The sequence below is a fragment of the Mastomys coucha genome, unplaced genomic scaffold (genome assembly GCF_008632895.1).
Source record: "Mastomys coucha isolate ucsf_1 unplaced genomic scaffold, UCSF_Mcou_1 pScaffold11, whole genome shotgun sequence".
In the NCBI taxonomy this organism is placed as follows: Eukaryota; Metazoa; Chordata; class Mammalia; order Rodentia; family Muridae; genus Mastomys; species Mastomys coucha.
This window is the reverse complement of record NW_022196893.1, coordinates 15,018,569-15,034,821: the sequence shown is the minus strand read 5'-3', so window position 1 is coordinate 15,034,821 and position 16,253 is coordinate 15,018,569. Positions and strand designations below refer to the sequence as shown.

The 16,253-nt window shown below is 50.2% G+C and overlaps 1 protein-coding gene across 1 annotated transcript in view; it reads right to left on the bottom strand.

The window, feature by feature from the left end:
• Positions 1-10,516: 10,516 nt before the first annotated feature.
• Positions 10,517-16,253, bottom strand: part of Samm50 (SAMM50 sorting and assembly machinery component) — a 25,447-nt gene continuing 19,710 nt past the window's right edge. Inside the window, exons 13-15 of the mRNA XM_031351337.1 lie at positions 14,258-14,404; positions 13,705-13,846; positions 10,517-10,694 (exon numbers count right to left, since the gene is read on the bottom strand). Coding sequence (XP_031207197.1) covers positions 10,649-10,694; positions 13,705-13,846; positions 14,258-14,404 — 335 coding nt within the window. The 3' untranslated portion in view covers positions 10,517-10,648. The remainder of the gene's footprint in view (positions 10,695-13,704; positions 13,847-14,257; positions 14,405-16,253) is intronic.

Sequence of the window (16,253 nt, the reverse complement as noted above, 5' to 3'; positions counted from 1 at the left end):
ACCAATTGGAGACCAAGTGTGAAAACACGCCGCCCTGGGGGCCGAGTGTGCAGACATGCTGGCCTGTGGGACGATTTCACATCCAAACCAACGCACCCCATCCCACCTGCAAAATTCATCTTGTTTCTTTTTCCTATGACTAAAAAGTTCCATATATATATATATGTATATGTATATATATATGTATATATATATACATATATATGTACATTTTATACAAACAGCTTTTAAAGGTCTGGGGAGAGGAGAGGCGCCTCTAGCGGCAGAAATCTGACACCCTGAGATGTTCACATCCCTCACCTCCAAACCTCCAAGCAATTTTGGCAGCGCTAGAAGTGTGTCGAGAAGAGACGGGCAGAGCTAATGGATTTGCTGATGGAGAAAATGCTTGATTCCCCAGATTACACTGTGGAAGCAATCTTACTGCACTTTGGGGTGGCGTTCCGGTGCCTCCTGTAATCAGAACCTCTAAACTAGCGTTCAGAGCCATGTTATTTAATCAGTTTGCTAATTCACTGATTTGGCAGGAGAGTCGTCTGCGATTTTCACTGGAAAGGCTAAGTGCAGGAGAAGACGACCAAGACAGCCCGGAATCTTCAAACTGCCTCAACACTCTCCCCCCACCATGAGTGAGTCGTGGGGGAACTTTGAAGTGGTAGAGCCTAACAGCCTTTCATCCAAATGACTCTAGAAGCATCAGTGGGCGGAGACAGCGCACATTTGCATTTAGCAGCAAAGCCCTCTGCATTTTCCTCTTGCAAACCAGGCAATTGAAGCCACGGAACACACTTCATGCTCTTAAATATTTTATAGATGAGCAATGAGTGACTAACTTGGCGCCCAGTCTTCCGTGGCAGTCCCTGAAGAGACTTCCCCTGGCTTTTAAAGGATAGATGAGCAAGCTCCTTTAAATGCGCCTCCCTTACTCTTAGAACCCCCTCCACCAATAAAGAAAATGAAAAAGACAGGTGCTTTTTATGCCGGCAGGAAGACAAGCACTCTGCCCGATAAATACTCTCTCATCCTCGTCTGAATTTGTTTTGCCCCTCATCTGCCACATCCATATCACTTGCCCCACAAAACAAGAGGCTCTGTTCTCTCTTCCCACCTATCCTGAGAACAGTGTTTTGGTGGATGATGCATGGTTGTGGGGGAAAATTGAGGGGTGGTGAGTTTTGGGGGGGTGAGCTTGCTCCATACTGCTGAAGATCAGGCAATCAAAGCACCCGGGAAGCCATCGCTGGGGGCTGGAGACAAGTGTGGTCTAGGACAGGGCCTACGAGGACAGCCTAGGGCAGCCTGGTACAACATTCGTCCTCACAATGATAAGTGTGAGGACCAAGCGTAGCCATGTGGCCGCATACACAGATGCACCTACACAGGGCTACGTACAGAGAAACTACTCAAGGAGACAGAAACGGAGTCCATCTGAGCTTCCTGTGCCACCGAAGCTTTCCATGCGTTTGTCCCAAAGGTTAGAAATAGGAATGAGTGCACGCAGGGCAGTGGTGACACACATTAAATCCCAGCATTCGAAAGGCAGAAGCAGGTGGATCTTTGTGAGTTCAAGTCCAGCCAGGTCTACAGAGTCAGTTCCCGGACAGCCAGGGCTACACAGAGAAACCCTGTCTCACACAAACAAACCTGCAGAAGAGGAATACTACCAGGCAGCATGGATCTGGGGAAAGATAACCCTAAAATAGCCTCATTTCCCAGTCCGCCTCATGGAGGTATGGAGGAGGCTCTCCAAAACTCAGTGCAGGGGCTGTGTAAAGGTGTTTTGTGTGCATGGTTGTCCGTGTACTACATGTAAGCTTGATGTCCTCAGAGGTCAGAAGAGGACATTCAATTCCTGGAGAGTTAGTTACAGGCAAGGTTGTGAGCCGCCATGTGGGTGCTGGAGATCAAACCTGGGTCCTCTGACAGAGCAGCCAGTGCTCTTAACCACTGAGCCATCTCTCTGGCTTGTAACAACAGGTTTTAAATACAAATGTGTGTTTTGAGAGAAGCCTGAATTCTGGAGGGGCTGCTGGGGTGTAGTCTAGGACCCCTGCATGCTAAGTTCCCCCTGGGTCTGAGAGCTCTGTCCTTAACCTTGAAATAGTTTGTCTGGATGACACAGCTGGTTTGAGCCCTTTTCATCTGCTGATGCAAAAAAGAACTCTAAGAAACACATTTATGAAGAGTAAACAGGTCTGATTTCAAACCAATTAGAATGAGTCTTGATTGGGAAAATGAATACCCAAGCAAGCACAGCCCGGCCATGGCTGAGAGCACAGCCTGACTGAAGGGATGGGGCTTCATTCTCAGTGTCAGTGTCTCCTCTATAGACACACACACACACGCACGGACACACACACACAGACACACACACACATACACACACTCACAGACACACACACACACAAACACACACACAGAGACATACAATACAGACATACATACACAGATACTCACAGAGACACACACAGACATGCAGACACACAACATAGATACACACAGACACACAATATGGACATACAGAGACACAGACACACAACACAGACACACACACAAACACACACAGACACACACACATATATACACACTCACAAAGACACACACATGGACACACAGATACTCACACAGACACACACACACACACACACACACACGGATACACACACACAGATACACAGATATACACAAACACAAAAACACACAACACAGATACACATAGACACAAGACACACACAAACACACACTCACGAACATACAGATACACATCCACGCACACAGACACCCCACAGCGGACCATTGGTAGAGGTTGATTACTATGAGTGGATGACACTCTTGAATCACAAGTGTGTGACACAGCTCAACTCGGTGCCAGGAATTCTCCCTGTACCCTCAACATTTCAGATTCCCAAGGCAATCAGTAAAATGCAAGGTTTAGAAAGACTATTCAAACATCAGTGGTTTTTGAATATTTATTATCTAGCACTTCACATATGAAACTTAGTGTTTTCTTCAAGGAACAGTGGACAGAGCGCTTTAGGGAAGCAGATTAATGCTAATCTCAGCAGTGTGGTCCCCAGCTGTGGGGCTGAAGATGACCAAAGCGTGCGACAGCCCAAACCGCCTCACGACAGAAAGTTCTAGCTCTCTATGACCTAGAGGAGAAATGCCAAGGAAAGACTACTGTTCAGAGCTTCGTGGCTCAATCAGCATAGGGACGCAGGTACACCTGACAGATCATAAAAGTGCCTGAGGACAACTAACTCAAACATCCCAGCATATGGAGGGACAAACCAGATGTGGCACCCGCATCTTATACCCAAGAGATTCTGACTCTTGCTGTGTGACTTGGGATCAGTTTGTTTATAGTTTGTTTTTGGTTTTTGTTGTCTTGTTTTGGTTTTAGATTTTGAAAAAAAAATTATGTGACTGCCCAAATGTCTGTGTAGTATATACCTGCAGTGCTCTCTGGGGCCAGAAGAGGGCATTAGCTCCCCAGGGATGGGAGTTAGAGATGGGTTTTAAGCTGCCTTGTGGGTACTAAGAATCGAAGTGAGGTCCAGTGGGGCGGGGGTGTGGGGGAAGCTAGTGGAGGGGGGTGTGTCAAAACAGGATTTCTCTGCATAGCCCTGGCTGTCCTGGAACTCATTCAGTAGACTAGGCTGGCCTCAAACTTGAGATCTGCCTGCCTCTACCTCTCAAGTACTGGGATTAAGGGTATAGCTACCACACTCTTAGCCATCGGTCTTAACCACCAAGTGGGACCCAGTTTTTAAAATAAGAACAAAAAGGTTGCCATAGAAAGACAAATTGCTACTTTACTGTGACAGAAAAGAGAAGTAGCAAGTTGGGGTGTCTCGGGCTATTGTCCAGTGAGTGTGAGATTCTGGAGGTGAGGGCTGGAGAGATGCTTGAGTGGTTAAAAGCACTTGCTGTTCTTTCAGAGGACCTGGGTTCAGTACCCAGCCCCATGTCAGGTGGTTCACAACGACCTGTAAATGCAGCTCCAGGGAATCCAACTCTCATTTCTGGCTCCCTGAAGGCACCTGCACACATGTATACAGACACATAAAAAGTTCTAAAGAGGGGGGGGAGCCGATATTTAAGACCCCAAATGGAAGGCTGCTGAGTGAACTCTGAGAAGTACTCACTAGGGTGTAAGCAACGAGAGCTAGGGAGGAAGGAAGACAGCGTAGTCATCATTCACAGGACTCAGACACAAACATCCTCAGATCAAAAGCATCTTTTTTAATCCAGTCTTGGTGGCACTGCCTATAAATCCTAGATGTCAGAAACAGACAGATAAGTATCTTTCGAAACCTCGGATTTTATTAAATAATAATAAATTGCACAGCTACACCAGTAGCAATTTACCACCTAGTCCCAAGTTCCCTGGACAACTGGCCATTGGCAGAGGCTCAGCTAGTAATGCTAGCAGAGCACATGTTACACGTGACATAGTAATGCACACGAGTGACAGAATGACAACCAAGGGTTAAAGATGCCCTCCTAGCAGGAGAGTCCTGAAGCAGGCAGGTAAGATACAAACAACCCAGATGTGGTTGTGCTTAGAGCTGCTGTGGGGTCAGTGTCAAGCTGGGCTGCAAGTTCAGGATCACTTGCCATGCTTAACTGAAGCCCGTAGGACAGATGGGAGTTCTGTCCTATCAGTGTCTTTACACAGGTGGTGAGATGACACTTTGGCGGGGAAATCACTAGCACAGTGTTCCGTGTCTTCACTAAAGAAGGCTGGGAATGAACACCGCTCAGTTGGTAGGGTTTGTCTAGCACACATGGGTGTGATGCCCAGTACATAAACCAGGTGTGCGGGTACATCCCTGTAATCCTAGCACTCTGGAGGGGGAGGCTGAAGGGTCAGAACTTCAAGGCCATCCTCTGCTATATAGTGAGTTGGAGACTAGCCTGAGACCTGTTCTTAAACACAGAGGGGAGGGGGGGAGGGGGAAGGGAGAGAATAATAAACAACAACAACAAAAACCCTAAGGAAATTGGAATAAATTGTGCTCTTCGGGTAATACCAGTGTTCTCGGATTATAAATGTACACATGCCAACTCTTTTCAAAGCTGGGACCTGGATGCAGAGCTTGTTTATGCCAGGCAAATCCTGTATCCCTAGGCCACACCCCAACTGCCTCATTGAGAATGACTGCAGAGAGGGGCACTGGGGTAAGCAAAGATGTGCACAGGGCCTTTGTGCTACAGGAGGGAGGCCCTGCGCTCTGGAGTTGGGAAGAAAGCCACATGCACATCCCCGACTCAGCCAGGGTCTGGTCTGTGTGGAATGGAAATGTTAACAAAGGATGCCCAAGTTCAGGAGCTTCAGTGCCCAAGCACCTGAACTTCCCCTTCCATATGGCTTCCATTTCCTGCCCCAAAAAAGCTGTAAGGGAGTTTTTGCAGACAGACAGGGAACACTGAGGGCCCTGGCTGGGGATGGTGGAAATTCACAGGAAGGGTCGAATTTGAGGTGACACAGCTCTGGTGTGGCTGCCTAAAGCCGTGGGTTAATGTTTCTGCTTTAATATCAGGTGGCGATCAGTCCATTCAACCAGGCAGGAGTCATGTCAGACCCCGCCCCACTGGGTTTCACATCTACATCTTCTGAGTTAGGCAACACATCTATTTTCATGCCCATGTCCAAAATCAAAGCCACAGTGTCACTACATTGTATCCTAATGTGTACAGCAGTTGCTCTGCCGGTTTGGTATTTCAGGGAAATCAGATTCAGAGAACTCATTTCTGGCTTTGATAATGAGAGGCAGAGATTGCTTTCAAGGCCCTGACTCAATATAGGGAGGTCACATTCCAGCCCACGGTGATGGATGGGTCCAGGGCTGCTATTATCTTCATGAGATGAGGCACACTACTTTAATTGACCAGCCCATCTCCACCTCGACAAACACAGGAAGGCTTCCTCCATTAGGGACAGATGGATCGAAGCAGATTGGGGAAAAGAGGCTGTAATTTTCTCAGTGGGTCAAATTCATCGAATGTACTTTCTTTTCAAAAACGATTGCTATTTATTTCCTAGCACGATGATGAAGCGTTTCCTTCTGCCCGCTCGTTCTATCTTCTTAAAAGTTATCTAATGATTTGGCGGGGAATCCTGCAATTTACGTGTCAGGGAAAGTGCCACGTTTGAAGCCACACTCTGGCACTGAGACAAGTTGCCAAGTAATTACCATGCGTCCCACTCCTCTCTGGGGCAGAGCTTCGCTCCATTAAGCACAGCTTCCACCAGGGAAAGCTGTGTTTGAGACAGCCTCCCATGGTTCCTCAAACTAAAATCTGCCCTGGAGATGTGACAACATGCCAACCTTTAACTCAAAATCGAACATTGACTTTTAATCTTTGGGGTTCATCAGAATGGGAGAAGCCCTCTCTGCGCTCACTTCTTCTCTCCCCACCCCAGTCCCGCCCAGATGCTTGGTTCTGCCTCCTGTTGATACCTTGGTCCTCACCAATCAGCAGCTGGGACTTCTGGGCTCCCACTGGGTACCACATCTCCTGCCCACTCCACAACTGTTTCTTGCTATAAACGTACCCACCCCTCCCCATTTCAAGGGCTGGGAGGTAAAGAGAATCTACACTAGCTGATAAAAGGCTTTTGCTCTGTTGTGGTGCTGGGAATCAAATGTAAGGCCTCCCACAAGCCAGGAAAAGAGGGGCTGGCTGTTTCTTTTGCTTTTCTGGAGACAGGGTTTCACCATGCAGACCTTTAACTCAGAGATCCCTTGCCTCTCTATAGCTATGCCTACTGAGTGCTGGGATTAAAGGTGTATACCACTACACTTGGCTGGAAGAGGAGGCTTGCTAACAGGACCCCCACAAGCCTTGGAGCTAGGATCAGGTCCAGCCTGGTCTTCATGGTGAGATTCTTTCTCAAATACAAAACACAAAACAATGCTTGGTGGTGACTGGTTGACTTCTTTCAGGGGGTCCATGAGGTGGAAACTTTTGGGATATTTCCCAGATGTTACAGGTTTCGGGGGTGGGATGGGGGGGAGCTGCCCCAAGGCAAGTCACTGGAATTTTCGACTCACTCAATAGAAGAGACCCTTTGCTCAAATCCTCCCACACTTGCGTTTAGGAGAGGCTGAACCCTTGCCTGCTTGCCAGGGGGGCCTTGGTGTCAAGGCACCCCGCTGGCAACTGGCACTGGGGTTGCAGAGACGTTGGGATCTGGCAGCCATTCCCTTGAAAACAGGGGGTTGCAGAGACGTTGGGATCTGGCAGCCATTCCCTTGAAAACAGGAGCATCGATCAGCAAGCGTCAAGGAAAGCTAATGACTGCATTTGGTGCCAACAGAAACGTGAGCTTTCAAGCAAAATTGGGCTGGGGCATTTATATCTGTCACACCGAGCCTGGCAGTCTCCCAGTCTCCAAGGAGCTTTATGACACAGTCATCGATGGTATTAAGATCATCTTTTTATTCTGGGTAGTTGTGACATGTCAGCATTGAAAGACTGGGATCACTCAGGAAGCCCTGAGTGACCACTGCAATGGCACAGAACCGTGGGGCTGGAAGACCAGGGCCTCAAAGGGCTTTCTTCCATGGAGATCAGAAATGAGGCAAACTCAGAACAGAAAGCTAAGAGTGAAGGCTGGCAGCTGCAGAGTGGCCTTGGCCCAGACATTGGGGGATGGGCACCAACACCACAGGCTCTTCCCTCAGTATCAAGATAAGGGCCAGGACAAACAGCCTTGTCCAGGACGCACAGATGACTGAGCCAGCACACTCCAAGCAAGGAGGTTGGTGTCCTTGTAGAACAGGCAAGCTGGCTATCAGACTGATCCCCTACAGGGTGGAGCAAAGGTTAACTAAACACAGCGCAAACTCTGTCCCTGCTTAGCTCTTTCCCCAGGCTGAGGAGAAATGGAGCATTAAGCTGCAAAGAATCTGGGCCAAGGTGGACTCGGGAGTTGCCTGCCCTTCTTAGCTTTCCACCCAGGCTCCCTAAAGCCTTCTGAGACTCCCAGGCAGCTGGCTCTGGTCTGTCCCTCTGGAAAGGGACAGAATTCACCTCTCTACCCTGGCCTTCTGGCTTCCACCCAGCCCCACCTCCTTCACCCAAGAGCAGCCTGCAGGGAGGCCTGAAAATTCAAACAGGTTGGGCCACACTGGAGACAGGCAGGCTGCTTTCATTAAGAGCCAGAGGCAGCTCCCAGGGGCAGCCCAGTCTTGATTAAAACCACACTTTCACAAGTGCCTTCCCTGGGCTTTCAAAGGTCAAGGGGTCTGCAAATCCATGTCAGTTTCCGCAGCTCCCAATTCGAATTCTGAACACACCAGGTCCTAAGTGGGTTCCAGTCATTAATGAGAAACGGCAAGCTGATATTTCCAACCACTGAAAGGAATAAAAGTTTACTCTCAGCAAACACCAGTTTCCATTAAAGGTGGTAGGGGTGGTGTGTGTGTGTGTGTGTGTGTGTGTGTGTGTGTGTGTGTGTGTGTGTGTGTGAGATCTGGTGAGACCTTGTGTATGTGTGTGTGTTTGTGTGAGATCTGGTGAGACCTTGTGTGTGTGTGTGTGTGTGTGTGTGTGAGATCTGGTGAGACCTTGTGTGTGTGTGTGTGTGAGATCTGGTGAGACCTTGTGTGTGTGTATGTGTTTGTGTGAGATCTGGTGAGACCTTGTGTGTGTGTGTGTGTGTGATCTGATGAGACCTTGAGGGTGGAGGGAGGCAGCAGACACCATGGAGCTGAGGTTCCAGGCACATCCTGTTTTCAGAGACTTCAGAGGAGGCTTAACTCTAAAATACATACATTATTTTTGTTTGTCTGTTCTGTTTTTGTGAGATAGGGTTTCTGTGTGTAGCCCTGGCTGTCCTGGAACTGGCTCTGTAGACCAGGCTGGCCTCTGCCTTCTGAGCATCACCAGCACTGCCCAGCTTGTGTTAATTGTTTGAAGCTAAGAATATCCCCAAAGGGCTGCAGCAGTTAAGCACACTGGCTGCTTTGGCCGAGGACCTGGGCTCACTTCCCAGCATCACAGGGTGGCCCACAACTATTTTTTAACTACAATTCTGAGGGATCCCACACCCTCTTTCTGACCTCCACAGGCACATGGTACCCATATGGTACACACATATATACACATGAAGGCAAAAATACTCATATACATAAAATAAATAAATCTTATAAGTAAACAGAAAACTATCCCCAAGTACCACTTACGGAGCCCTCAATCGGAATGGACAGACTCCCATGTCCCAACGCTGGAACTCAGGACACAAGAGACAGCCAAACGTACCCTCAGGCTCCAACTCCCAGCTTTCAGCCAGCGGCAGAGTGACAGCACTCGGGGGCTGCTAGGGATGTGCCTCAGTTGTTGAGAGCTCAACCATCAGGCACAAAGCTCTGGGTTCAATCCCCAGTGTTGTGTAAATCCAACATGGTAGTACACGTCTATAACGCCAGCACTTGGGAGGGGAAGCCAGAGGATTGGATCAAGGTCACCCTTGCCTATATAGTAAAACTCCCCAAAACTGTATCTATCCTAAACACATCCAGACTTAACATCATCCTGAAACAATTTAGTATAACTATTTTAGTATGTTATTTGAGATAGAGTTGTATATAGCTCAAGTTGTACTTGAACTCATAGTGATCCTCCTGCCTGGGGTTCCTGAGTGCGGAGATCACAGATATGAATCAGCCCTCTGGCCCATTCCCCCACATTGTAACCTACAGGTAACTCATGGCCTGCGGCAGCTGTGTGCATACACTTGGCATCACTCTGATGTGGTGCGCACAGGTGACCCAGCACTTGAGGGGCTGAGGATCCCTGAAAGTTCAAGGCCAGCCTGGGCAAGACCTCGTCTCCTGACAGCCCTGAGCATCCACAAAGGGGAAAGGAGTAAAGACTGAGGGATCACAACCATACAAAGCCCGAGCAAGAAAGGAGCAGGTGGCAGACCGACCTGAGTGTGCTCATCAGCTGGCCTTGAAATACAGTTATCTGGTCCATCAGGGACCTGATGCTATCAAAACTGTCCTTAAAAGTGCAGAGGCAGAAGCCCGGCCTGCCAGCTCTGAAGAGGGAGCACGGACGTCTTTAGAAGTCAGTCTTGCCCAGCAGCAGCACCTGAGCCCATGGACTCGCTGGACATCTCAGCTTCCTGCAAGGTGATAGCTGTGCAGCCTGAGTCAAAAGTATGCATGACAGGCAGGAGCAGCCATGGCTATGAGCAGACAGTGCACTTCTGGTCTGCCTCGGAATCCTAGCATCTTACCAGGTCATGCTGCGCTGAGGTGGCCTCCTGTGATGACAGGGCCAATGTCCTTCAGGGCCACCCCACAGCTCAGCCCTACTTCTGGTAAGTGGGATCCCAACAGTAGACTTTAGGGGTCTACAAGGAAAAGGCTCTTGGGATAGGTCACCTGCAAGCCCTCAGGCCCAGGACTGCACAGGTCAGACTGTCACATGTCCTCAGGAGAAGCAGGTGTCCATAAAGACGCATGGCCTGAAAAACAGACCACATCTAGGACACAGCTGAGTGTTTAAAATTTATTGATGTGATTTCCCATAAGGATTACGGCCCAGAAGCACTCAACTGTGTCACCTTCAAACAGGCATGCAGCCTGGGAGCCTCCCATTGCTCATCCAAGCTGCCCTGGGATTCAAGTTACAGGAACCGAATCCCAGCTCCAAACTGGACGCCATCACAAATCCTAAAAAGAAAGAGAGAAGTTAACAGGGTGCTCCTTACATCACTGAGAGGCTCTGTAGCCCCCACAGTTCCCTAGACTAATAAGACTTAGCCCCTGGAGAAAGGAGAAGAGACAGAAAGAGAGCCTAAGACCTTCTGTTGCTCTAGCCCACCCAAGGGTACATTGTCCTGTTGTCAGGACAGGAAGTAGGGCCAGGAGGCCCACATGCTGGGGCAAACCCAGAACTCAATATGGTCCTGGGTCTCACAATGACCCAGCAACCTAGCCTCAGAGAGTCCAACCACCAGCCAGCCTGTTCTTGACCCAGGATGACATAAGGGTCACCACAGGTGTGCTCTCTGGAGAGCTTAGCTCAAGGGTGTCCTGTGTGGGCCTTCTCAGGACTGGCTGCAGGCACCAAACACCCAGTTCTGAGTGCTGGGCCACACTAGAACATCAAGGCACAGGTAAATGGCAGTGATCACACTGCCCTGCAGAGGAGCCCTTCTGATTAGAGGAAAGCTGCACCTCTGGAGGCTGAAGATCCAGGCCCAAGCTGCATAGTGTACCTGTACCCTCAGCCTGGGCCTACGCAGCCAGTTTGATATTCTAAAATATGAAACTGGTCCACAAAAGGGACCACAGCTGTTTTAGACAAACCCCCAGAGAAGTAAGCTTTGAGATAAATACAAGTTGTTCAGAGAGCACACAGCCCTGCTACCACAGCGGCGCAACTCAAAGATGTGTGTGCTGACACACCCCACAGAGCAATGCCCATGACGAGGATTCGAGGTGGCACCCAGAGTCACAGGGCCAGGACCCTGTTAGACTCCTCAGCCTCTACCTCTAGGCCAGGTGCAGGCTGCCCCACGGTGCCAATGCTCACCCTTATACCAGCCCCAGCAGGGGTCATCAGAAAAGTCCACTGATGCCTGCTCTTAACCCCCAAAGCTCTTCATCCTGGATGCTGTGCTAGGTGTGGGGAAACAGCACTCAGGGCCGAACAGAGCCCTTGACAAGTACGGAGAGGAAGACATCAACAAGGCTGAAGGAAGGGAGAGGGGGAAGAAGAATAGAAAGAGGTAAAGAGGCGCACTTGTGAGGAGCCATTCCCTTGAGGCTTCAGCAACCTCACATTCTGTCTGCCCATACTATCCTCCTCCCCCAGACAGCTGTACCCACAGACAGGATGCCCTCCCCAGCCTGTGTCCTCTCCGGAAGTCCAGCCAGGTCCGTCCTGGGACCAGCTGCAATGATGGTGTCAGCTGGAGCAGGGCTGACTCATCGCTGGGTCTCCAGGGACCTAGTCTGAGGAGTCATGCTGTGACAGAACTCAGGTCCCAGAGAAGACTCCACTAGAATCATTCAGGACAAAAGTCAGAACACTTCAAACTGCCACCCTTTTGCAAAGGCCAAAACTGCCAATTACAGAGCACCTGGCTTAACCCTGGGGGTGGGGCTACAGACAACTGTCCCTGCCAACTGCCTAATTTTAGAAGCAAGATAAAATTTCGGTCATTTCCCTCAAATGTTATCAAATTCTACTCTTGACAACAAAGCTGCAAGCCAAACCACACTAGAGAAGGTATCTCTATGCTCAAGGCTGACCTAGACAGCCTTCACTACCCACAGCAAACACCTGCCTGCCACCATCACAACGGTGAACCAGCTGCCAGGCGAACCTGGGACAGGGTCGTCCCCACTTCACACAGCTATGAAGGCTATGTGCTCAATCTTTGAAACATGCTTCTGGGATTTAACTAAGAGATAGGTGCAGCTGAAGGGTTCTGAGCTATAAAGAACACACGCCAATTAGCAAGCTCAAAGGCAAAGGAACTGCTTGGTGCACACTGCCATCCTGTGGCTGCCGTCACTATTACAACAGCATGGGCCACAAGAGGTGAGCTGCTCAGCTGCAACTGCTGTTGGCATGGGAGCTCACCACGCTCCCCTGACCTGGCCCCAACACAGTCTGTGAAGGCAGCTGGCCACAGCTCTGCTTCAGCTCCACCTACAATGGTAGGCTGCACAGAGCTAACCTAAGCTGAAGGCTGGGCAGCTGCTGAGAAGGCACCTACTGTGCAGCAAACCTACTGTGCAGTAGGGATCTACTGTGCAGCAGGGACCTGGGGACATCAGCCCTCCTCTCCTCTTTGCACTGTGGAATCAGCAACTGTGGCATGTCAGACTATAGGCAGCAGGTGTGGTGGACAGAGGACACTAAGAGACAAGAGGAATAGGCCAGTACAACACAGCAGTCATGGGAGTGACAAGACACCAGAGCCAGTCCACACAACAGCAAAGCGGGAGGGCCACTTGGACATGCAACATTTCCCCTGAAAGCTCTGAGAGCTTCCTGTCAAAGCTTTCTAGTCTCTGCATAGGAAAACAAAGAGTAGCTACGTAATCTACTCCAGGCCCCACCACAAGGCAAGGTGGCATCTGGCCATGTGGCCCTTGGGAATTGATCTATCTTGGATAGAGTCACGTGAGTGGGGCCCCTGTGAGAGATTTAGCTTATGTGGAACACCCAGACACCTTGCCTCCCTGTGAGGCTGCGGGCAAGTGCCATGGAAGCCAGGCACAGTGCCCAGCAACAGCTGCCCACCAGCATGTCTTTTTCTTTTTTCTTTTTTCTTTTTTTTTTTTTTCCGAGACAGGGTTTCTCTGCATCGGTTTCCCTGGCTGTCCTGGAACTCACTCTGTAGACCAGGCTGGCCTCGAACTCAGAAATCCGCCTGCCTCTGCCTCCCAAGTGCTGGGATTATAGGCGTGCGCCACCACCACCGGGCTCACCAGTATGTCTTGACTTCTGACTTCCAGAGCTCTGTCACTAAAGCTTCCTGCTCATAATCCCTCTAGGACTCCAGACAATGCTTATAAGATAATGTAAGAGATGGGATCTCTCTATAACCCTGAATGGTCCTTGGCATAATCCACTCATGGAACACAGCCGCTGCTCCATGTCCATCCACACTGCAACAGAACAAAGCTCCAGAGAGCTGCAGAGCCGGCAGTGGCCCCCACACACCTGTCGCCCCGCTGCACACCCATAGGAATGCAGTAGTTCAGCTCCAGCCGAGCGATGTTGCCAAGTCTGAGGACGATGCCTGCTCCATAGGACCAGCGGATGCATTCAGCTAGCTTCCGGATATGGGCTTTGGGGCCCTCACCTGAAACAGCAAAGGTGGTGAGCAGAGATGTCTGGCTCCCTCCCTGGCAGGGTCCCTTAAAGCTGGATCTAGCTAGTGGAGACAGGTATGGGGCTGGTATCTGTCTCCCACTCTCCCAGAGCCAGCTGAAGGTTTCAACTCTCTGGGTCTGGCTACCCTGCCCCCATCTGCCTAGAAAGGATCTTCTAGCAGAGCAGCTGGGAGCCGCATGCCGCACCTCAGAGAGGGCCCAGGGCTCCCAACTGCTCAGCTGGACACGTGCCCTGTGAGCAGCCTCTGGACAGCCCTAATGACAACGGAAGCACTTGAAGCTTGTTTGTAGAGTAAGAAGCCGCCTCCCCTTTACACAATGGCATTGTAAGGGACGGCACCACCACCCTGTAGCAGGATATGTGGCCGGGGCGGACTCACCATAGTTGAGGTTGCACAGGTTACCCGCATTGAGGAAAAAGTGAGTTCTGAAAAGCTCTCCGAAGCCACCCTGGCCTGGCCGGAAGGGCAGTGGGGTGTAGAGGTGCAGGCCCCCAGCCCAGTAGGCCTCTCCACCCAGGTAATCTCCTAAGGAAGGAAAAGAGAATCTGCTGACCCAGCCCTGAGGCTTTCAGTTCTGCCCCACAAACTAGGAGGGCAAGCTGGCCTCCCTCCTCTTCAGGATTCTTCCACAAGGACACAGCTGAGGAGCCAGGGCACACATAGGAAGGAGGCTGCTGCCTGCACCGTCCACAGAGCCAGGGGTGAAAGAGGGACCTGCTGCTCCTCCTCCTGATTTCACCATGGAGATAGTGTCTAAGCCCCGCCTTCTGGGGCTGCCAGAGCCTAGGCTTCCACCCCATACCCTGGTTTCAATGGTGAAGCCCAGGCCTGGAGAAAAGTTCCTTTCAGAGTCAGCCACTGGCTCAAGTGATCCAGGAGAGGAAAACTGCTGGGGCGGCTTCCTTATCTGAGCCCCGCAGCCTGCAGCTACTCGCACACTCAGGGAAGGAAGACTCTGGCCTCTGGAGGCCCTGAAGGCCGAGCCTTGGTAGTTCTCCTCAGAGGGTGCCTTGGCCCTTGCTCCTCCTCCCTTTCTGTTGCACTTTGGTGCTCTTCTGAGCTGCCCCACACTCCTGCTGGGAAAGCTTCCGTTCTCTTAACTCCATGTTGGTCACCAGCGGGAAGGGGATGTAAGAAAACAAGAGAAGCAAGGGTTTCTGGGAGACTGTTACACAGCACAGCATGTGTGAATGTGAGTAGTCCTAGGGCTGTGAGACCTTGTAGATGGAACCCCATAGGAAGCCAGCTGAGTGGCTACCGTTACTCTGTAACGCTGCCGTCAATCTACCAGTGTATTCCAAATGCATGCAGCTGTCACGTGTCACTTTGGAAATGTGTGTGAGAGCTGAAGAGATGACTCCTGTTAAAGCCTAGGCTCATGGCCAAAAAATAAAAAAATATATATGCCAGCTGGGCCATGGTGGCACACACCTTTAATGCCAGCACTCAGGAAGCAGAGGCAGACAGAGTTCTATGAGTTCAAGGCCAGCCTGGTCTACATAATGAGTTCTAGGATAGCCAGAGCTACATAGCAGGACTCCATCTCAAAACATATGAAAAAAAAAAAAAAAAGTATGTTTGTCAGCATTTATGTCTCTGTGAACCACACTAGTGCAGTGCCTACAGGGGGCCAGAGGAGGGCACTCAGACCCCAGAACTGCAGTTACAGATGGATGTGAACCGCCAGGTGGGTCCTAGACACCTGGGTCATCTGGAACAGTCAGTGCTCTTAACCACTCAGCTGCCTCTCCAGCTCCTCATTTGTCATTTTGCATCTAAAGCAAAACAGGGCCACATGTATTCTACCATGCCTGAAAACAACTCAGTAGCCAATGTATACCTGCTTCATTTCATTACCTTTTGTTTGTTTTTAAGTCACTGAGTGCTAAAGTTAAACTTGACACACCTGATTTTTAAGTAATGTGGATGCATGTAAAAGCAAATATTTTCAGGCCCCAAAGAGGATAGGAACTCCACAGGAAGACCAAGAGAGCCAACTAACCTTGACCCTTGGGGCTCTCAGAGTCTGAACCACCAACCAAAGAACGTACATGGTCTGGAACTAGGCCTCTCCACACAGGTGTAACAGATGTGAAGCTTGGCCTTCATGTGGGTCCTGAACAACTGGAGTGGGGGCTGTCCCAAAAGCTGTTGCCTGTCTGTGGGATATGTTCTTCTAGCTGGGTTACTTTGACTGGCCTCAGTGGGAGAGGATGCACCTAGCCTCGAAGAGACTTCAAAGTGCTGGGGTGGGGAGATAACTAGCAGAGCACCCATCCCGCTCAGAAGAGGTATGGAGGGGAGATAGGGAAGGATTGTGGGAGGGGGTGACTGGGAGGGAGAATCGAGCAAGATGTAAAGTGAATAAGTAAAA